Below are 22,666 nucleotides of genomic sequence, written 5' to 3' on the forward strand. Positions count from 1 at the left end.
TTCTTGAAAACCCATTGCAATCAATGGAGAAAAAGAAAAACGGACCCGTCTATCTCCTATGTTAATTCCTTTTCTCTGCTCCACAGCGCGAGCATCCACAAGCAGAGAATTATAGCGATTCTCCGCTCGTGGGATCTAAATTGCGGCATGATGCGATTTGCTGCGATTCTCTGCGATGAGCCTATTTGTTCAATAGGCTCACCACTGAGACCTGTCAGCTCTCCCCCCTCGTCCCCCGCGTAGGAATATCACTAGCGATATTCAGCCTCGGCCGTGGACAGGGGTCCTAAGTCTACTGTTACACCCTCTATGTCGGCTTCTGCATTCCAGGCACTTAGAAAGTAACAAGCACCTACACACATTTATTTCACTCAGGATGTTCTCCCTGATTCCCTTTTGGATCTGAGTTATAAGGCCCCTCAACTACTGTGCATAGAATACATCATACACTATTATATGGGTTGGTTTAGGGTTAGTGATAGAATTCTTGATGTATTTCTGGTGGTATAAGAGTGGTATAAAGGTCAAAGCCTTATGGTGGATTGGTGGTCTAAGGTGAAGGAGCATTGCTATACATTATACATGGTACTTACGGGTTAATATGTAATATGCTTGAAGGTCTGTGGTTCTTTACTGGTTAACACTTCATATAATTGCTATAAATGGTTATTATATAGTTCAGTATAGTGCGGGGCTTTTATGTTATCTGGAGTAGAAAAGTGGACAGTAGCTATTAATAATGTATTTAATGGATTCTGTAGGTTCAGAATTCTTATAATTGTTGGGGCGCTGTATTTTTTAATAAAGAGATGTAAATCCCGTTTCCCTTCTGTAGTGTAACGTATTATGTTGTGTTCCTGCAGCTGCCACTAGAGGGAGCTCACTGCAAAGGAAATGTACAACTTCTATTGTACTTACTATATACATCCACAGTGAGCTCCTCCTAGTGGTGAAAGAGAGCTTTACAGCTTTTTTCTAGTTTTTTTTCCTAAGTACCTTAGGGATGGTTTACAGCCCATAGGAATCCCTCTCCAACAGCACCCCTGGCATGTGGCTGAAAAAAGCATTGATAGCAGTCTGAATTGAATGAAGATGAGAAAATAGAGAGTCTATAATCAGAGACGAGACCCCGGTGAGTCCCTGTATACAGTTGTGTATTTTGCCTGATCAGTGCTATATTGCCATATACTGTATGTTTGGTAGCATCTCTGCCCTAATATGCCATTCCCTCCCCATACATAATCTCTGGTTTTTACAGGACCTCCATTTCTGCCCTTCTCTCATCTTCTCCTCACACGAGTATATCCAAGAATTCTCCCGTGCGTCCCCCACACTCCGGAACTCGCTGCCCCAACACATTAGAGTCTCCACCACCTTAGAGGGGATGTGTCAGCAGGAAATGACCTGTTATATAAACACCGTTTTTGTTAAACGCATTAAGAACTTTTGGTCGCAATCTCTCCTTTTTTAATCCTTTAACCCTGCATTTCTCCCACTGACCCCAGAGCCCAATACTAGTCTGTCACTGCCTGATCTGTAGGGGGAGCTCTGCAGCCGTCATCTCACTGACATCACGGGCAGGATTACACTGAGAGGTGACACCTGTAGGGCTTATGCCCAGGGCCATCGCGGCCGGTCACTCTTCAGACACTTTGGTGGCAAATGAATCTGGAGAGACTATTGATTGTGGCAGTCAGTTCACTTACAGTAATGTTCTCTATATAGGAGTTAATGGAGATCTACAAGGTGCATTATGTCCCAGCAGGGACAGGTCTGCATGCAGGGACCCCAGTGTTCCAGCCACCAGTGACACCAGTGTTCCAGCACCCAGTGACACCCCACTAGCAGCCAACACAACTCCACCGCAGGTGTGCAGGTAACAGCACTCACCACGCGGTGCCATAGACTCCCGAGCCCACAGGCAGCAGGTCCTGGTAGCAATCCTTCACCTCCCACAGTCTTCTTGACGTCCGGGCGATAGAAGCCTATGACAGGCAGCGGGGAGGATGTGTCTCCTGAGCAGGATGCCAGCAGCGTGTTGCCAGCTCAGTGGCAGCTCCGGTCTTTTGAGAGAGCATGTGTCATGGAGCATACATACACCATAAATGGCTGGCTGCCCCCCTCTGCGGTGTCGGCCGCTCTCGGCGTTCCTTTTCCCCCGCTCTCAGTGCCTCCTTCTCTGCACTTTCTTCCCCTTTCTCTGCCTACAGCAGCCCCACACCGCCCTAGACGGGACGTGCGCCCCATCTACAGCGCAGAGCTTTGTTGTCCTTGGTCAATTGACCGGGGCACTAGTGGGCGCCAGCTGAGCACCACTGCTGAGCTGCCCCCCCCCCCCTCCATCTTCAGTGATAGCATCTCCCTTCCTATGCCACTGCCATACAAGTCAATGAGTCCCCTCCTGTCCATTGTGTGAATGGCCAGGAGGCTGCTGTAAGGGCTCCTGCACACGGGCGGATTTGATTTGTAGAATCCAGGACCAGCGGCTGCCCCTGGGTTCCGCAGCAAATACTGTTCATAGCCTCTTATGGAGAACTGCCGTTTCCTGCACGCGAGCGGAAATCAACTGTGATTTCCGCTCACTGCCAAAAAAAACGCAGCTTGCTCCATTTCTGTGCGGTTTTCTGACTTGACGGCTTGCGGTGTATGATGCCCCGGCGCTGGGCTGTGATGCGGATTCTCACGGTACTTCCACTGAGCTCATGGGATGGACGGCTTCCATTGACTGCAATGGAAACAGTCTATGATTTTCCGCACTGAATGGAACATCCTGCGATCCTTTCCCACAAGCGGAAAATCGCTGTTGATTTCCGCTCGTCGTCAGGGGAGAATCGTTTTACATAGCATATCTATAGATGGCTATTGCTGCGGAATTCACAGTGGGTGTCTGCAGCAAATCCATCTGTGGGCATTTGGCCCCAATTTAAAAAAAACAATTTTGCTTTTTAAACCATAATAAAACAAAAAAAGGAATGAAAAATCTGTGTAAAAAATATTTAAAAATAGCTCTACATTTAAAAAAAAATATCCACAGCAAAAATAATTTTGGCAGCTGAAGAAAAGACTAGGGCCTTAAAACCACTACATGGGTAAAATCCCTAAGAGTGTTCTGAAACACCCTGGTCCTTAAGGGGTTAATAGCGCTTTAGAATACATACTAAGGGCTCCCACCCACTAGCGTTTTTTTTCACTGTGAAATTCGCACGTTTTTTTTTCTACAGGGGGTCTATGGGACTTGTAAAGCTAAAATCGCGATTTACCGCGAAATCGCGATTTTGCGCAATCGCGATTTTAGCTTTACAACTCCCATAGCCCAAAGACCCCTGCAGAAAAAAAAAACGCTGCGAATTTTGCAGTAAAAAAACGCAAGTGGGTGGGAGCCCTAATAGGTAGTATCCATCCAGGGACAATGCCTTTTAGAGGCCCTGAACATGTATAAAAGGAGGATGGACCCTCAGTCATTCCTCTGGTGCCACCAAGGACCCTCAGTCTCACACTGTCAGTACCGGCTTATAAACAGAACACGGATACTTAGATTCAGGAATGATTTATTGATTGGATGAGATACAGGAGTTATAAGAAACAGGTCTGTTAATCAGCAGGAAAATCACAAATTAATTATATGTTTTTTTTTTTCTTTTTTCTTGCATGCTTTCTACTCTACTATTTGTGTCCAATCCTAGAAGAAAACAGATAAGAAAATGGTGAATCAGACGTAGATTTACCATAATACACAGACTTCATTATAAACTATTAAGACAGACAAGTTCTATTATTTATTTTTTGCCCGCAGAACAAACAATGTTGATGCAAGCCCATAATCCTTACACGGTCATTGCCCGGAGCGTCTGACTGACCGCAAGCCCAAAATAAAGTGTTTGGGGGGCAGAACTTGTAATACTTATATGCAGATGATTGGAGTAACCCTCTATGGACACAACAAATGTATTACTTTTACAATGTTACTCCTACGAGTAAAAAACAAGGTTCATCAAGAAACACTAAATATACAAAGTATAATAAAAATCCCAGCCATTCCTCAATTAGATCCTTCTCCACTTTCATCCTATACAATCCCATCATGTACTCAAAACTGTGAGAAGTATGTAAAGCCTTCTTCTATATGTCTCAGGTGATCTTCCCTTCTCCTCCTTCTGGCAAACCAAAGATCAGACTTGTGTCTGCTTGTATGACCGCCACCCTTCCCAATTCGCCTGTATACAGGGACACTTGGTTTGGCTTTAGGGCTCAGTCAGACAAGCGGATATGACCCCCTGCACACGGGCAGAAATTTTGCAGCCCGATTTCCCGCTGAATGTCCACCTGTGCCAGCCTGCGTAGGATTGTATTGCAAAACGCAATCCTATGCACACAGCCGCGATTTGTCCGCGTAAAAACAAACGCGGAAAACAAATTGCAGGATGTTCTATTTGAAATGTCTGTAGTGATGGTCCGGCTCCGCTCTGCACATGCGCTGGCTGGCCAGCAGTCGGCGCATAGCAGAGACAAAGGATGCCGGGAGCGGGTGAGCCGCAGGCCTCTGCAGGGGCATGGGTCTGCATCTCGGTGCGAGAATTCTCGCAGCGGGATCCGACCCAGCTGTCTGCAGGTGGCCTATACACGCAGTTTTCAGCGCAGAAAAAAACGCACCACATGTGCAGGCGAAAATCTGCACATACCAAAGATAGAACATATGGGTGGCAATGGACGTGGTCATGCGGATTTTTTCCTGCACATGTATTGAGTTTCTTTCCAAGCGCAAAAACGCGCAGCTCTTCGCTCGTCTGACTGAACCCTGAACCTGTATGTGTGTTCAATAGGGAGAAAGGGAAATGTCGCTGCCAGACCCCCTGCAGGTGCTTTACCTTATGTGGGGATAAAGGATTGGGCATGCTGACATTCAACATACCCAATCTTTCTTTTTGCCATCTACCAATAGGAGAGACCGATGCCTCCAATACATATCAGTAGTTGGTTGATCCTGGTGAAATCAGCAGATTCAGCCAACATTTACCTAATATGTATGCCCACCTTAACATCTGTGTAATCAGCAAGGTTTTTACTGACTAAACCCTATTTATTTCAGAAGATGTTGAAAATCCAGCAGACGGACAAACACTGTAGATGCACCTTTTTCTCCTTTTTAAATGATTTGTGGTCAGCATGGTGGCTCAGTGGTTAGCACTGTTATCTTGCAGCACTGGGGTCCTGGGCTCAAACCCTACCAATGACAACATCTGCACGGAGTGCATGTGTATTTGTACTAGACTGAGAGCAACCTTTTTGTGGAATGAACAATGCTTTTTTGTGCGTGAATTGGCGTACTTTCGCTGACTCTTTCTGCTGCGTGATATGCGGTGAATGGAGTCAATGAAAGTGAATGGACTTTCATTCATCGCTATACATGTGTGTGTGGACACTGCAGGCTGATATGCAGGATAAATAGATGGCAGCATGCTCTATTTCTCTGCATACCACGCAGCGTGACCCCTACACATTTGTATAGGCAGCGTATACAATGCTGTCCCTATGCAGTAGATTGCGTAGGGGCGGCGTTTTCAGACACAACCCTGATATGAGACAGAGCAGGCAATTAAAAAAAAAAAGAGTCAAACTGTGCAACTGTGTGTGGGATACCCAGCATGCACACAGCACTCGCAGCCATACGCGGTCTCTGCCGGCAGACCGGGTATTTCCAAGCACTGGTAAAACGCAGCAGGAAAAACCGCAGCATTTTACTGAAACGTCCGTGAACACGAGGCCTTACAATTGTTACAGTAAGAACTTTCTTCTGACACATTGAGGATTACTTCAGTGTTAAATCACATTTTATCACCATTTACCCTGTTTCTGTGATCGCTTGGAATCGTTCTTGGCTTATCCCTCGAGCACGCCCCCAGGCGCATCCAACTGAATAAAAATAAGACATATTATAGACATGAAAAACTGACTGAACTAAATATTTGTTCAAAGTGATTGAAAGATGATGAAGAGTAAATACTAGTAACTTGTCCCACAGCTGAACCACATGAGGCATTTATACTGCGGTACATTCTCTACAGGAACATTTCAAGACAGGAAAACCGAGTCGGCAGATAGTTTGTTACATTTGTTCTACGGACAAATAGCCATTCAGGCGCCAGTTACATTGGCTGAACATTAGCTTACATGTTAGGGAATGCATTGACAGCTGCGCTCTGATATTTGCCTATTAATCAGATCAGTTTTATGGATAGATTTGGCCAATAGAGAAAAGCAAGTGTATAAAATCCAACATATTATATGTGCGTGCCCGACCTCCGACCTATAGTTGCAGGGACCTTCAGGACCCCCTTTCTCCCAATCAGCAGCGGTTGTAATGGTCAGACCCAACCAAGCATAAAGCTTTTCCCCTCTCTGTGGTTTAGAGAAAACTTTATATCTTGGCAGCCCCTTTAGGTAATATAATAATATGGAGATGCCATTAGAGATGTCTGGGAGCAGATTGCCTCCTGGTGGAGGAAAAGATCGGCCATGCTGGATTCTAAAGGTAACTTTACATGGGGCAATATTTACCTAAATTATCTGTGGAAATAGTGAATTTGGGTAATAATCGCCCTGTGTACACGCAGCCGCCAACATGGCACTGAGCAAGAAATCGCTCACTTGTCAAAGTCACTTGTTTTTTAGTGACTTGGACAAATGACTGTTGGGCTGTGTTAACAAACAGTCACTCAAGTATGAACTTCTCCTGTTTACTGTGAATGGAGGCTGTGGAGAGGTGATAAGTGTCAGTTTTGGCACAACCCTTCCTCCTTGCTGTGAATTACTTGTAGATTCTCAATCCCTCCAATGAATCAGTGACTGTAAATCCTTCATGACCGACATAATGTAAATGTACATTGTGGATCTGGCTCGAGCGTAATGGAGTGGGCTGTGCTCAACAGCTTACACCGGCCCACAATAGCTGGCTCTGATTGTGACTGCCAACCACTTCTATGCCGCGGTCAATATGGCTTGCAGCATCTAAGTCATAAGGGGTGCCTTCTATCACTCCATCGCCCCCAACAACACCATGATCGCTGAAGATGGGTTGCCATGGCAGACTTGGCTTATTGAAGGCTCCCAGAGATCTGGGATGAAGGAGTATAGGATAGTTTATTATTCATCCGTATGGAGAGCAGTTTTAACCAAGATAAGGAACCTGGAAAACCTGTAATTATTACTAAAAAACTGTAATTAGATAAGAAATAAAAAACAACACATTTCCTGCACTTTTATATGGCCACAAGTCCCTGATGGGTTGTGCTTATTGCAAAACTATTTTTATTTTTTGTTTTTTTGCATCATTGTAACCATTCAGTGATCTGATGCTGTTGCTTCTAGCAGGAGAGGAAATCCAGTCTAGTGAACTCTATATTACTGCCTTTACAAAGGAGATAAAACCTTAACCTCTTCTGTCTACAAAGTCAAAGAACATCTATAATATCAGAGAAGAACAAAGCTTCACCATGTAGTTGTGTCCTTACCGCGGTACATGCTGCGTCCGTCACAAGTCCAGATACCTCTATTTCATCCTGCAGGAACACAAAACCCAAGATGGTTATTTTTGAACGTTAGGATTGCAGTTTCTCTCAGTAACAAGCATGAATATATAATGTACATTCCATATAATGACCAATGGGGAACATTTACATAAATAATGATATCTGGTGACGCTGATCATTTTTTTTTGGTATTATTAAGAACTATACTTAGATGTATGAAGACCTTCAGGGAAGTTGGACAATGAGAGCCGGTGACGCGCTTCGCTGCCATGAGTGCTTGTTAGGAAACCAAGATGACCTCTCACTGCTCCCAGTTGGGGTAAGAACAAAAGTCTTTATTGCATCTTGTTTAAAACAGATCATAACAATCCTAGTGAAGAGGGGGTTCAAACTCAGCGGCCCGCTCCTCAGGCTGCATGCATACGGGCGTTTATTAACAGTTCTGAAAAATGGGTTCAATTTCATGCACTGTATTCACAGTGCAGAGTATCGAGGGACGGACGGCTTATATTGACTTCAATGGAAGCCGTCCGTTCAATTTTCCGGGATGAATAGAACATGCTGCGATTCTCCCCTGTGAGTGGAAAATCTGTTATACAGCTGAGCACTCCGTGCGGGGTATGGAGAACAGAGCTGGACAGCTGCGTTCTTCATACCCAGCCTGTCATCAGGGAGCGAGATACAGCTGAAACAATAGTATCAGCTGTATCCTGCTGTGGATCCCTGATAAGGCTCATTAGCATGCTGAAAGACAATGATGAGCGACGGCTTAACGAAAACTGTACGATGTCAGTGCAGTTACACACAACGATTATCGATCAAAAGACGGCTTTGAGTGATTTTTGTGCGATAATCGTTGTGTCTAAATGGGCCTTTACTGAAGGTTATACTAAAGTATTAACACAGATGTAAATTTCCTCTGTATTTTGGGCATATCTTTTACCTGCGTAATACGAAGCACTTAGTCCCTACTGATTTACATTTGGACATTCAGACCTGCGTTTTTCAAGGACATATTTACGAGCGTGAAAAAAACGCAGCATATCCTATTTTGGCCGCTAAAGTCACCGGGCCGCGGATACACTCAGAGAATATAAATGGTAAATGCGTACTCCTAGCATATTTACGCTGGAAATAAATGGAGCTTGTTGCATATTTTTGTGCATGTGAGAACACACAATACTCATGAGTGCATAAAAAAGCAACACGCAACAGTTTCTTCTGTGAATACTCTGTGTATTCACAAACCGAAATTACCGTAAATGCGCCCGTGGGAATGAGCTCTAAAGGTTCCCCATAGAATTAACCTCTTCCCGCTCCAGGACGTACATTTACATCCTGGAGTGTCGGGGTATGAGAGGCGACCTCTCTTCATACAGCACGGGCGTCAGCTGTCTATTACAGCTGACACCTGCGGGCAATATGCCGCTGTCAGTTCTGACAGCGGCATATAAATCGTTCGGGGGTCCTGCATGGCCCCCCGCGGTGAGATCAGGGGAGCCGTGCAGTTGTCATGGCAGCCGGGGGCTTTCTGAAAGGCCCCAGGGCTACCTTGAGAGACTACTAATGTCCGCTCTATCAAAGTAGCCATTATTTACCCCGCACGGTGAACGTGGTCCAAAAAAAAAAAATAAAGAACGCCAGAAATGAACTTTTTCAGTCACCCTGTCTCCCAGAAAAAACGCAATAAAAAGCGATCAAAAAGTCATATGTATTCCAAATCAGTACTAACAGAAAATCAGGACATCCCGCAAAAAATGAGCCATCGCTCAACTACATCGACGGAAAAATTAAAACGTCATTGCGTGCACAAAATGACGGCAGAAAATAATTGAAAAAAATTAAAGGTCTTTGAAAAAAAAAATAGTAGTATAGTAAAAAAAACTAAAAAAAAACTCTACAAGCTTGGTATCGTAGCCATCATACTGACCCATAGAGTAAAGTTATCATGCCGTTTTTGCTGCAGTTTGTGCGCCGTAGAAACAAGACACACTGAAAGATGGCGGAATGTTGTTTTTTTTTTTATTTTACTCCACTTAGAATTTTTTTAAAGTTTTTCAGTACATTATATGATACTTTAAATAGCACCATTGAAAACTACAACTTGTCCCGCAAAAAACAAGCCCTCATACAGCGACGTCGCTGGATAAATAAAGGAGTTACGATTTTTTTAAAAGGCGGAGGAAAAAACGAAAATGGAAAAAAAAAAGAGGTCCGTGTCATAAAGGGGTTAAATGAATATACATACATATATATTCTTAACTTACCATATTTCTTGCCAAAAAGTCTCTAATTAACTCTTTTCCGTCAGTTCCAGCTTTTCTAAAAGCCTCTTCCTGTAATAGGATACAAAGAAAAAGAGTAAACATAAAGGCCTTCATGACTGCATACAAGATGAAATGCAGAGTTTCAGATTAATAATATAGAGTGTGGAATCCTTTCTGTGGGTTTAGATTCTCTGTTACCTCACTGACCGCCCGTAACGCCAGCGCCCGGGCCATGAAGTGGTTCCTGCACTTTAGTGCATGTGTGCCGGCATACTGCCCATAACTAGAGGTCAGTGGGTGCATGCACAGGCAATTAAGAGGAGGGTACACTCAGTGGAGCGAGTATTGGCTTTATGGGCCAACACAGAGGAAGCAGGGGGGCAGGTGAGTATGTGAGTCCCATCCCTGGACCCCGGACCCCTGTCCTGTGAGACCATTACCTTAGTTTATGGGGCTATAGGACCTGACAGGTTCCCTTTAATTACAAATACAGACTGAATATAAAACATTTCTGGTAAATTAACGTCCTGGCAGCAGGGTACTTCCCGCAACACGGTGTAAACTTACGTCCTGGGGATAGCGCAGGATCACATATGATCCAGCGCTATCCCGCAGCGGGAGCCCCCCCCCCCCCCCCGCTGTTAACCCCCTCCCTGCCGCGATCTAAGTAGATTGCGGCAGAGAAAGATTTCACAGAGGGAGCGCACTCCCTCTGTGTCTCCGGCCAGCTCTCGCGATGTTATCACGAGAGCCCGGCCTGTCGCCATGGTAACAGGATGCTAGACACTGGCGTCCTGTGTTACCAGTGCCTGGGATCGCTGTATAAGCGATAAGGCATGGCAGAGCAGTAGCTCTACCATGCCTTATGACAGCGATCATCAGGGCAGTGGTTAAAGTCCCTCAGAGGGACACAAATGTGGTAAAAAAAAAAAAAAGATTAATAAAATGAATGAAAAAAAAGGTAAAAAAGGTAAAAAAAAACATTTTTTATGCTTTTTCTCAGATTAGCATAAAAAAAGGTAAAAAATAAATAAAACGCCACTTATTTGGTATTTTCACGTCCGTAACGACACGTACAATAAGATGCACATGCTTTTGACTGTGCACGAAAAAAAACGCTAAAAAACTGAGGCAAAATGCTAATTTTTAGCATTTTGCCTCACTAAAAATGCAATAAAAGTGATCAAAAAAGATGTATGTACCCTGAAATGGTACCAGTAAAAACTACAGCTCGTCTCGCAAAAAATAAGCCCTCACAGAGCTCCGTACATCAAAAAATAAAAAGTTACAGGACTTTGAATGCAGCGATTTAGAGAAAAAAAAAAAAGATTTCCAAAAAAAAGGGTTTTTATTGCAGAAAAGTGGAAAAACCTAAAAAAAGGTAAGAATTTTGGTATCGTTGTAACCGTACCGGTCCGCAGAAAAAATGGACTGTATCATTTATGCTGCATGATTAACGCTGTAAAAAAAAAAAAAATCTCTGGCAGAATTGATGCGTTTTCTCTCCCTGCTATCGTAAAAAAAAAAAAAAAAGTTTTACAATATAGTCAAATGTACCCAAAAGTGGCATCGATAAAAACTACAGCTTGCCACGCAAAAAACAAGCCCTTACATGGCCGCGTCGACGGAAAAATAAAAAAGTTATGGCTTTTGATAAACAGAGAAGAAAATCCGCCAAAAATTGTTGCCGCCAAAAATAGGCCATGTCATGAAGGGGTTAATGCACCCCATCATTGTGATGGGTAATGAGGTACATTAATCGCTGTAAAATAGAACAGACAGCAGTCCAAAATTGCAGTGCTAGAAAGCCGCACTTACAAGCGCATGTCTGCAAGGCCCCATTACAATCAATGGGAGCAGCACTCTGCTTCCTGCTCTTCTTATGGTTAGGATGTCCTACCCTGAGCAGGAAGAGTAAGGACAGCGTGGTGCTCTTATTGATTTCAATGGGAGTGAAGCCATCGCTACTACTGTTTCCTCTGACCATTGATGATGACGTTTGGCTCACTGCAGAGTGCAGGCCAGAAGATCAGCTGATGGATGGGGGTCCTGAGCAGCGGACCCCTGTCAATCAACTACTGATGACCTATCCAGATGATAGGTCATCAGTTTAAAAAGACTGAAATAACCCTTTAAGCCTATTAGGCCATCACTAGCCTTGCCATATTAAAAGGCTAACATGGAAAAGTACAATACACTGCAATAGAGAAGAATTGCAGTATATTGCACAAGTGATGAAGCTGAAGTGTATAATCAGGAGACCACCGGGCTCCCAAACCAGAGCTGTGGAGAAACTCAGAGGAGAGCAGCTGAGGAAGAAATTTTCACCTGCTGATGAACTGCAACTGCTGGATATATTGATGTTATCACTGATGTAGATAGTAACAGCTTTCACATAGTGAAGGGCGGACTCACACAAACTTGTTTGCACGTGCAAAGTCTGAGCATGCAATATACAGAGAATAGAGCCCATTGATTTAATTGGGTTCATTCTCATTACTCGCGTTTCCACACGCATGGAAAAACAGCATGCTCTATTTTTGTGCACATTTGCGCACCAAAGACCCCACTGAGGTTATTCCTGCGGATTCGGCTGCGTCCTGCGGTGTAATTCCATCCCATGTGAAAGGTCCCCAAGCTTATACAGTTATCTGCAGTCACTTACATATGATTTTGTGCCAAATATTTCGCCAGCAGCGCAGCCAGTTTTACTCTGTTAAGGGAATAGAAGAGAGACCTTTATTAGCGGACGCAGAATCTAAACATATTAGTTATTAATATAGTCTGTATAATATATCATAATGTGAGCCGGGAGGAACAAGCTGCTGCAGCTAGCTGGAGGGATGGGTGACTAAAGGCCCTTTTGTTGCATCTTCCTGGACATGTTAGACACTTCTCTCTTTTGTACACAATTTCGGTACTGGTGCATCTTGTTTCCACCGCAAGTATGGGTGAAGGTATACGGAATGCACACAGCTGCCGATTGGCTGCCTTCACGGTGTCTGAAGACAGCACCCAACACCCAGCGGTGGACGGGGACACACAGAGCCAGGACAGCTTCAGGGGCAAGGACTGCCTACCTTGATGCCGGGTGAAGACAGCACCTGACACCCGGTGGGGGATGGGGAGACAGAGAGTGGGTCTGGCTTCAGCAAAGACAGCAGCAGGGGGATGGGAAGAGAGATTGCCATGCAGATGGGAGTCCGGAGGGAGAGTGACAGCAGGGACGAGATCACCGCTTACCTCCATGCAGGTTATTTTGGTCCCGGCTTCAGCAGCAGAGCTTCCATCCATCCACCCATGTGACAGGGGTGCTGGCTTCAGCGGCAGAGGAGTACAGGACCACTGATTACAGCGGAGATGAGAGGGAGGCGGGGGGTGGGGTGGGGTGGGGTGACTGACAGCACCAGACTCGGGAGGGTTGAAGGAAAAGTGCCGGGGAGGTGAGATCACGGTGAAACAGTGTGGAAAGTGACATTGGGCTCTGATGCAGAGATGGCAGGCCGACGGGTGAAGAATGACAGCGGGGCCAGGATTAGAGATGGTAGACCGGCACGGCCACAGTGAAGGTAGCCAATCAGCAGCTGTGGGCGTTCCCTATAACTCCACCAGGACAAACCTATGACTCCACCCATAATTCTGATGGAGACAAGATGCAGCAGTACCCACAATTTATTGGTTAACAAAATTTTGGCAGTTTCTCTAAGCCACACCCCTTTTGTATATACCTTGTAGAACTGTACAGTAAGACACAAAAAGTGGCCAAAACACAAAAAAAATCCAGCACAAGGCATATACCCCAGTTTTTTGGTGCAAATTCTGCTTGAACTTTGGCGCATTTAGTTAAACTACATGATACGGCATCATATAAATATACAAGGTAAATATACATCACGGTCATGAAGGGTGGATGAAGCAGATTTGGGAGCAGAGTCTGCCCCATACACATCAGTTATCAGCTGACAGCCACCGCTGGATTGTGGCAGTTAACTGTTTTGATGCCACAGTCAAAATGGACCATTGTCTCCAAACAGCTAGTCAGGGGAGAGTCCCCACCCATCTGCCCACTCCCCCCAACCCTGGGATGCAATTGTGCGTTTATGCATTGGCCCATATGAACTGTATATTCGCATGAATGAGTTTTTTGCCACGATTGACTGACGATCTTAATTGGCATATTTAAAGCCGTTTACACAGGGCTGCTGCTGCATGTATGTAAAAACACGCTGAAGCGATGCAAGCAGCAATTGGAAAAAAGATGCTCGGAATGACAATTAACGCCTAATTAGGGCGAGCTATGTTCTTTTCCCAGCGTTGTACACAGGGTAATTCCCTCCCCCTCCCTTCTTATAGCTGCGGTAGAAGTCTATGGGAGTTTTCTGCGTAACACGGTGAAAGATAGGTTAAGACTTATCTTCTCACGCGCCATATAAAAAGAGACGGACGAGAAAGCTAGAGCAGGTCCTATTTCTTCTTGCATTAATATTTTGGCTGGAAAAAAAACACGCTTGTCTGAATGAAGCCATTGATATCCAATGCATCACCTAGTCGCGGTTTATGTGCCACTTTTTAACGTGCAGAAATACCTGCGCAAATACGGTCATCTGAATAATCTGAATGGAACTAATTCTCAGGTTCAGATGTTTCTTCAACCAATCCCATGTAAATGTGTCTTTATTAGGAACAGTTACAGACTTAGGGCTTATTCAGACAGGCGTATATCGGTCGGGTTTTCACACCCTCTCCCATAGCAAACAGTGGCAAGGAGCGGAGATGGGGCAGGAGCTCAGTGCATCAGCTCCCGGCCCGCCTCCTCCCCTTGCAGAGAGGGACAGCCTATATTGGCCGGGCGTGAACACCCGACGGATATACGTCTGTCTGAATAAGCCCTTATTGGGCTATTCATCTGTGAGAGAAGGCAGTTCAGCGCTGATCGTATCACTCTGTATATTACATATATATTACATGTACAAACGGATCCAAATTTTGTTTTTGTACTCAGTTTCACTGCAGGGGAAAGTACAGCAGCCCTCCCCACGGTCAGTGTCATAAGACGGCAAGGTAATCCAATGTCATTGTATGTATGACTGCAGGAATAACGTCACATATAACACACACATATGGTGGGGGGGTGGGGGGGGGTTCATACCTTTTGATACATATGTTCCTAAACTCTTTAAGGACAATGTATAGTCTTCGTGTAAGAGCGCCATACATTTATACTTGAAAGCAGAAAAGCAGAGACTTATATTTCTTACCATTGCCTCTATTAAGTTTTTTGATGCTGCGTCATAATTTTCTTCGTTCTGCGGATCTGTAATCTATGGAATAACATTAGTTGTGGGTCAGTAGAAAATCACGAAATACATTACAAACACAGGATTTTTTTGTGTCTTTTTTACTCATTTTTTGTGCATTTTTTGATGTGTGGTGTTTTTTCAGCACACAGGATGCTGCAGGTGTGACATTTTTCAGGCATTCTCATAGAAAACCAATTCTTGTCAGAGTTGTGTGAGCAGAAAATCTCTTGTATAAAATGCATAAGATCTGTATGTTCCTCTGTGATTTGTCTGCTGGTTAGAAGCGGAGGGGGCATCCTGTCTTCGGCCTCCTTCACACAGCAGTATTATGGCAGTTTTGTGCTTCAGTATTTGTGAGCCAAGAATGGGCCCTACAGAGAAAAAAAAGTAACACAGAAGCACTTGTACCTCCTACATGATTTGGACCCACCGATGGGTTTGGCTTACAAATACTGAAGCAACATTCTGACCAAAATACTGCGATGTGAAAGTAGTCCTAAGTGTATATTGGAACAAAAGTACAATATAGGAACCAGTTGTTTATGTGGCTTTTATTAGGCTCTGCTCACATTAGCATCGAGGCTCCTGTGTATAACGGCCACCACAACTATGCTGGAGCCATTTACTAATATTTGGGGGTTCTGTGGGGAATCTGGGGTTCTTCACCACAAGAATAGCTGCAGATTGCACTATTCTCATCATCAAAAATACCAGAGAGGATGATGAGAACCCCACAAAGGCTCTGAACGCCAATGAGAACAGAGATTTTAGCCATTTGTTTTTTTTTATGTTTTGACAGCACAAAATATCATTACATTTTAGTAGTTGATACAATCTGATGGACTTACCTTTCCTCGCTTATAGTCGCACACAAATTTCCTCAGGTTCATAAGAAACTCTGGACTTTGCTAATGAAGGAAAGACAATTACAATTAGCAGTCAGTGTAGACATAATAATGTTCCTAAATATATGATCAGATCCAATAAACATATTTCTGTGTGATATACAAATCAGAGGAGTCATTTTGATAATATGTGACTAAAGCATTGTGGCCACCTAGAGAACATAATAATCATCACTAGTTACACAGTAAGCAGCACATAGTCATACTGGACAGAAATAAATTCTCCTTAAGTAAAACACATTATTATGTATTACTGTAGATACGTGTTTAGATCTCAATATGGAATGAAGACTTTTCACTCTAAGAATCTTACCTCAGCTGCCTTCTTCAAGCAACCAATAACGTCGTCTATGATGTTTTTCCACACATAGCAAAGAAGAAAATCAACAAGTCAGCTCAGTATACATCTATGTCAATTATATTTCAACAGTATGTTATAATCTAACATATTATATTTGCATACCTTGAGCCAGGCTCACACCAGCCAGCATAAAGAATATGATGATCTTCATTGTGCAGATTGTGAGATGAAGGAATGAATAGCAGACATTAACATCCTTCTTTTATAGCTCTAAAGGGTGACGTCACTAAACACACAAGACGTAGACATTGGAAAGAGTCCTGGATGTCGGCAGCTTTGATGAGAGAACTCTTCCAATCAGGTTATTGAGTGCAGTTAAGAAAACATTGAGCCTGTGCCAATATTTCACATCCTGCATGAAATGTTAACATCAGTAAAACGTAAGAAGGCTTTTACCCTTAAGCTTTTCTGCTATTCTTTTCCCTAAGGAAAAACCTATTATGCATTTAAGAATTGGGCTAAGACCATCATTTTTAGTGATAAATGAGGAAAAACGGCAACAGAAAAAAATCGTGGGTAGAAGAGAGTCAGAATTTAAGGTCTTTTCCTGGAAAATACTACCAATGACTTATCCTCAGGATAGATTATGAATAGTTGACCGGCTGGGGTACGTCACCTAGGATGCCTGCTGTCAGTGCCACAATGCACAGGGGTGGAAGTGGAAGTTGCTGCTCCAATCCCTGTGTAGTGGCCAGCACTTGTAACTGCAGGCGTTGCTACAAATGATTTTATTGAGAGCTGTGTCTGCAGTTATAGGTCACTACATCAGAGTCAAAGCAGCAGCTTCTGCTCCAACCCCTGTGTATTGTGACTCTGACAGCGGGCGCCTGATCAGCTGATTGGCCGAGGTCCTGAGTGGTGGATTCCAGCCAAACCCATATTGGTGACTTCTGAGGATAGGTCATCAATAGTATTTTCCTGGAAAACCCTTTTAATATTGAGACTTTTTTGTAGTGCTAAGGCCAATTCTAGACAAGTATATTGTAGCACGTCCATAATACAGATTGGTAATATGGATGCAGTACAGATGATATTATAACCTTATGTCATCAGTATGTCATCAGTATTTACTACCGTTGTTTTTAGCTTTTACTGGGTAAATACTGATACGCATTTACCCAACAGAAAATACCAGCAAAGCAGAGGCAAACTTGGGAAAAATAGACCATACTACGTGTGACGACAAAAACTGGAAAATATGTCCATATGGATACATACGTAGGTTTACATTCGCTCCGTGTTACGGCCCGCAAAACATGAGCAGATACAGAGCTAAAATACACTCGTCTGAGAGCGACCTTATAGTGTATATTAAGGAAACAAGTAGCAAGGAAATCACAATGATGGTGAGAGCCTCCATGTCAGATAGTGCAGCTTATATAATACACATCGCAGGGATGAGCCACATCCAGTATAGTGTGATAAAGAGCCAGAAGTCAGTAAAGCGCACACTTGTATGTAACAATATAATTTGTGCCTTAATTGCACCGTGCGACCAACTAAGGGCTAATTCACACATATATGTACATGCTACACCCAATATTCTCAGCACAACTTGCATTGGACAGCACATGGATTTGCTTTCCGAGTTCCGTGGGCGATGGACATCGCATGTCCAATTAACGCTCATGATTTTGTGAGAAGAAATCTCAAAAAATTGTGCGCCATGATTTTCCCATGGGAAAAATCCTAATTGCCCATATGGAACCAGCCTTAGAGCTTATTCACAGGAGAGTATATAGGCCACCGGTTTCATGGCCGGCAGTTATATGCTACCATCTGAGCTGTCTCCCCCCTTTCCTTCCCCTCACTGGCTTTCTACCTCTCTCCTCCCCTCCGGCTGTTTGCAATGGGAGGGGTGGACGGGGGCGGAGCGCAGCTCCCACCCCTTGTCCACAGCGAGCAATGGGAGAGGCAGGGCTTTGCTTCACCATTGCTCCTCCCAATCCCATTGCAAACAGCTGGAGGGGAGGAGAGAGGTAGAGAGGCGGCGAGGGGGAGGGAAGGGGGAAGACAGCTCAGATGGTAGCCTATATTGGCTGGCCATGAAAACGGTGGCCAACATATGCTCCTGTGAATAAGCCTTTAATCATAGCACTGGTGAAGTATTTTATTGTAGTATCAATCCAACACATTTTGTAATCCAGTCACTTCCTGAGGGATGTACCGATGTGTCCTTCCTGGCCCTTAACTCAACACAATGTTTGTTTGGAAATGACCATGTATTCAAGAAAAACACTATAAGCGTGCCTGCCCACTTGCGTTTTTTTTACACAACTATCAATGGGATGTTCTAATGTGAAGAATACAGCGCTAGTTTGTGCATTTTTAACATTAGAAAGTCCCATTGACATTCATGTTAAAAGAAAACTCAAGTGGGCAGGAGCCCTAATGTTGTGATATTTCGCCATGAGATTTCTATCCTATTTGTGGTCTCCCAGTGGCCGTGTTGTGGATTGCCAAGAGTTGTTAGTATGCACTATTCTACCAAAAGTATTTGGACACCGCTATCAGTAAGATGGATCACATCTTATTAGTATTTCACATGTTCTAAACCATGCTATGTTGGATGCAGACCATTGGAGGTGTCAGCCATAGTATGTAACAGGAAGTGCATGCTATTGCATATACAGGTTATGCTGCTGCACACAAGCCGTCTATCACAAACCTCAATGCATGAGACAGTCAACAGTAAAGTAAGGAGCATTGTCACTGAACGGTTGAGCAATGCAAGAACGTTCTATGGAGTGGCAAATCACACTACTTCACCTTCATATCAGATGGAAGTACCTGGCTGTGGCTGATACCCGCGGGACGCATTATGTCTGAGTGTGCTATGCCACCAGTTCAGTACAGCGAAGGTTCTCTTATGGTCTCGAGATGCTTTACATCTTTGAACATCTTTGGGATGAAATGGAATGTCAGGCCTGGGAATATGAACAGCATTCATCTTCTTTGAGAGACTCGCCAGATGTTTGCAGGATGAATGAAGGGAAATACCAGCTGAAGTATATCAGAGTTCAGTAGGCAGTATTCCATGAAGGGTATAAGATGTCATCTTCTGGTTAATCGCAAATATAGATTCTTGTCAAATATATCATTTGGACTTTTGTCGGGTAAAACAGAACATGATGTAAGCCGCCTCATATTGGAGTATGGGATTCGCCATGTACACACCACAGCTTATTCTGAAAAGCCACATACAAATACATTAACCAGGAGATGGCGCTGTATTCAACCTATATGCTTGTTTCATTGCAGAGATGCTTTTCCATTCATATTGGTATTTCTAATTTGTTCTTATTTGTGTCATCAGAAAATAACCAATCATACGATTCAGGTTTTTGTGTTAAACATAAGTTTGAAGAGGTTTTGGTGACTTTTGTTTACATTTTCATTTATCTATATTTTTTTTAAAAATCCTACAATCCTGCATTTTTCACTCTGACCACGAAGCCTAATAGTAGTCTGTCACTTGCTGATCTCTAGGGCGGCTTCAGACGGACGTATTTGCAGAGAATAAAGCCATTGATGTCATGGGTTTGTTCACATTTCCTATTTTATGCGCAATTGTGAAGCAAAGGTGCCCATAGAAGTCTATGTGAGGTGCGGAAATATGTGCACAAATGCACAGTACGTTGCGCAATTGCATGAATAGACAACACATCTGGACCTTATTAAGCTAAATTGTCTTTTAAATCAGAGTGGGGGGTGGCACGCGCATATGAATAGGACTTGCGTGCGCAAAAAAGTACAGTACAATGCACTGATATATGCGCGAATCAACCTCATTCACTGGGCAAATATATTGTGTATTTGCGCATGCGCTCGTCTTAAGCCATCCTTTTAAGCAGTTGTCTCACTAACGTCACAGACAGGATTACACTGAGAGGCGACACCTATATGTAGAGAACACAGGATCCTCCTTAGGTTTAGGCTAATGCTCTAATGCTGTTACATGCAGCTCAGGAGAGATGGCCGCCCCCATAGTCATGTACAGGCAACAGCAAAAAATATTCTACTGCCAGAAAATTAAAACAGATTTAAAAAATGGAAAATATTTCTCTATCTGGTTAGAATTAATGAATAAATGTTGGCGGTGATGTCCCTTTAATTTGGGGTTTTAGCTTGATGATTTTCAGTAGCCTTAAGGTTACCTTCATATACGCTAGTGCGATATTGGGCCATGAATCAGTCTGATGTCGCGCTCGCCAACATGCTATACTCATGTGTGATGCTGCCCTTAAAGGGGTTCTGACATGAAAAAAAATAAAAAATTACTCACCTTGCCTGGCCAGGACCGATCGACAGGCATGTCCCCTCCATCCCGCACCTTCTTCCGTGGCTTCTAGAAGCAGAGCAGGAGCGGTCAAAATGACCGCTTCCTGCTCTGTTTCATCCGCCACTTCCGAGGTGAACGGACGGGCCGCCCACAGCAAACATGTCACAAGCAGTGCTTGCTCTGGGCGGTTCGTCCGTCCTGGCTGAACTCCGAGATTCTGCGCGTGCGCAGTGGAGAGACGACCAGTCCTGACTCCAGTCAGAGGGCACCTCTCCGCTACGTATGCACGCGATCCCGGAGGGTGGCGGCCTGTCCTTGGCTTGTCGAAAGAAGACTGCCTGCCAGGAGATGATCCCCTGATGACAACAACAACAGAACACAAGGTAAGTATTATGTTTTTATGCTTTAACAGCCAAAAATCGTGGGTTCCCAGTGTCCATTAGGCAGACCAGGGAACAAGGGCTGTTAACCCTTTGCAATCCAATTTTGGATTCAGGGTTTCCTAGGGGGCTGTCTCTTTTTGCCATTATACAATGGCGTCATCTGCTGGCTAGAGCCAGTGCTGCGGTATGGGACATGCTGGAGAGGCCCCCCGACAACACAGTGGCCAGTAATATACAGTAAGAATACCCTGCCGGACGTCTTCTGTAATCAAAGCCCTACAGCCTTCAATAAGAATGTCTTCAGACGTCAGACAGTGGATTGGAAAGTGTTAAAGCATAAAAACATTATTTGTGTCAGAAGCCCTTTAAGGAATTGCATGACCATATACCATATAAAAATGGTAGCAGGTGTCATGGACTGATGAGTCAAAATGTGAAATGTTTGGCTGTAACAGAAGGCAGTTTGTTCACTGAAGGGTTGGAGAGCGGTACAGTAGTGAGTGTCTGCAGCCAGCAGTGAAGCATGGTGGAGAGCGGTACAATAATGAACGTCTGCAGCCAGCAGTGAAGAATTGTGGAGAGCGGTACAATAATGAGTGTCTGCAGCCAGCAGTGAAGCATGGTGGAGAGCAGGACAATGAGTGTCTGCAGGCAGCAGTGAAGAATGGTGGAGAGCGGTACAATAATGAGTGTCTGCAGCCAGCAGTGAAGCATGGTGGAGAGCGGGACAATGAGCGTCTGCAGGCAGCAGTGATGCATGGTGGAGTTTCCTTGCTGTTTCAGGGCTGCATTTCAGCAAATGTTGTTGGGGCTTTAGTCAGGATTAATGGTGCCCTCAATGCTGAGAAATACAGGCAGATACTTAGCCATCATGTAACACCATCAGAGAGGCTTCTGATTGGCTCCAAGTTTGTTCTGCAACAGAACGACCCTAAGCATACAGCTAATGTCATTAATAACTATCTTCAGTGTAAAGAAGAACAAGGAGTCCTGGAAGTGATTCTACGGCCCCCACACAGCCCTGATCTCAACATCATTGAGTCTGTCTGGGATTACATGAAGAATAATATGAGGTCAAGGCAGCATCAGATGAATTTAAAAATCAATAGCTTTATTTCTCCATAGTGAAAAACTGGCGACGTTTTGACATAGAAAGGTCTTTATCAAGCTCACGGATGTCTATTTGGGTCTTGATCCGGACCTGGTCTGGATGTTTGGAACAACCTCCATGCTGAGTTCCTTCAAAAACTGTGTGTAAGTATACCCAGAGCTAAAGCTATTTTGAAGGTAAAGGACGATCACACCAAATATTGATTGGATTTGCATTTCACATTTGTTCACTCCGTATCTTAATTGCCAAAAATAAACTATTGACACTTCTATTTCTGAAAGCATTCTTGGGCTACTCTCACACATCCGTTCTTTACTGCGGCATTCAAAACACAGTGGTAATCGTGTTATAATGCTCCCACTGATTTCAATGGGGCCCAGCCAACATGCGCCCGATTTTCCAGCACAGTGATTTTTAAATGCTGCCTTCTCTATTTTTCCGTGTTTAGCACACCTCATCACCCATCACAACGATTGGGTGCATAAAACACGCTGCCGGATGTGGTTCCTGTGGACGAACACTTAAGTAAAA

At 44.1% G+C, this 22,666-nt stretch overlaps 1 protein-coding gene and 1 long non-coding RNA gene across 4 annotated transcripts in view; one reads left to right on the forward strand and one right to left on the reverse strand.

Annotated features, from left to right (window-relative positions):
* Nucleotides 1–16,584, reverse strand: part of LOC136621733 (ranaspumin-like) — a 195,524-nt gene extending 178,940 nt beyond the window's left edge. For 2 of the 3 annotated variants that reach the window (XR_010791271.1, XM_066597420.1), the window contains exons 1-8: nt 16,462–16,584; nt 16,312–16,346; nt 15,942–16,001; nt 15,052–15,114; nt 12,459–12,506; nt 9,794–9,862; nt 7,509–7,556; nt 5,890–5,910 (exon numbers count right to left, since the gene is read on the reverse strand). Coding sequence is in view for 2 of the 3 variants with exons in the window: in XM_066597420.1 (XP_066453517.1) it covers nt 5,890–5,910; nt 7,509–7,556; nt 9,794–9,862; nt 12,459–12,506; nt 15,052–15,114; nt 15,942–16,001; nt 16,312–16,346; nt 16,462–16,510 (393 nt within the window). In the remaining variant the exon portion in view is untranslated. Of the gene's footprint in view, nt 1–3,531; nt 3,680–5,843; nt 5,911–7,508; nt 7,557–9,793; nt 9,863–12,458; nt 12,507–15,051; nt 15,115–15,941; nt 16,002–16,311; nt 16,347–16,461 lie in introns of those variants that run through there. The other variant, XM_066597419.1, reaches the window with a different exon arrangement.
* On the forward strand, nt 1,086–22,243 carry LOC136621735 (uncharacterized). The gene is made up of 3 exons (XR_010791272.1): nt 1,086–1,132; nt 7,726–7,845; nt 22,150–22,243. It is a non-coding gene; the product is annotated as an uncharacterized lncRNA (long non-coding RNA).
* Nucleotides 22,244–22,666: the final 423 nt, after the last annotated feature.

This window comes from Eleutherodactylus coqui, chromosome 3 (genome assembly GCF_035609145.1).
Source record: "Eleutherodactylus coqui strain aEleCoq1 chromosome 3, aEleCoq1.hap1, whole genome shotgun sequence".
NCBI classification, from domain to species: Eukaryota; Metazoa; Chordata; class Amphibia; order Anura; family Eleutherodactylidae; genus Eleutherodactylus; species Eleutherodactylus coqui.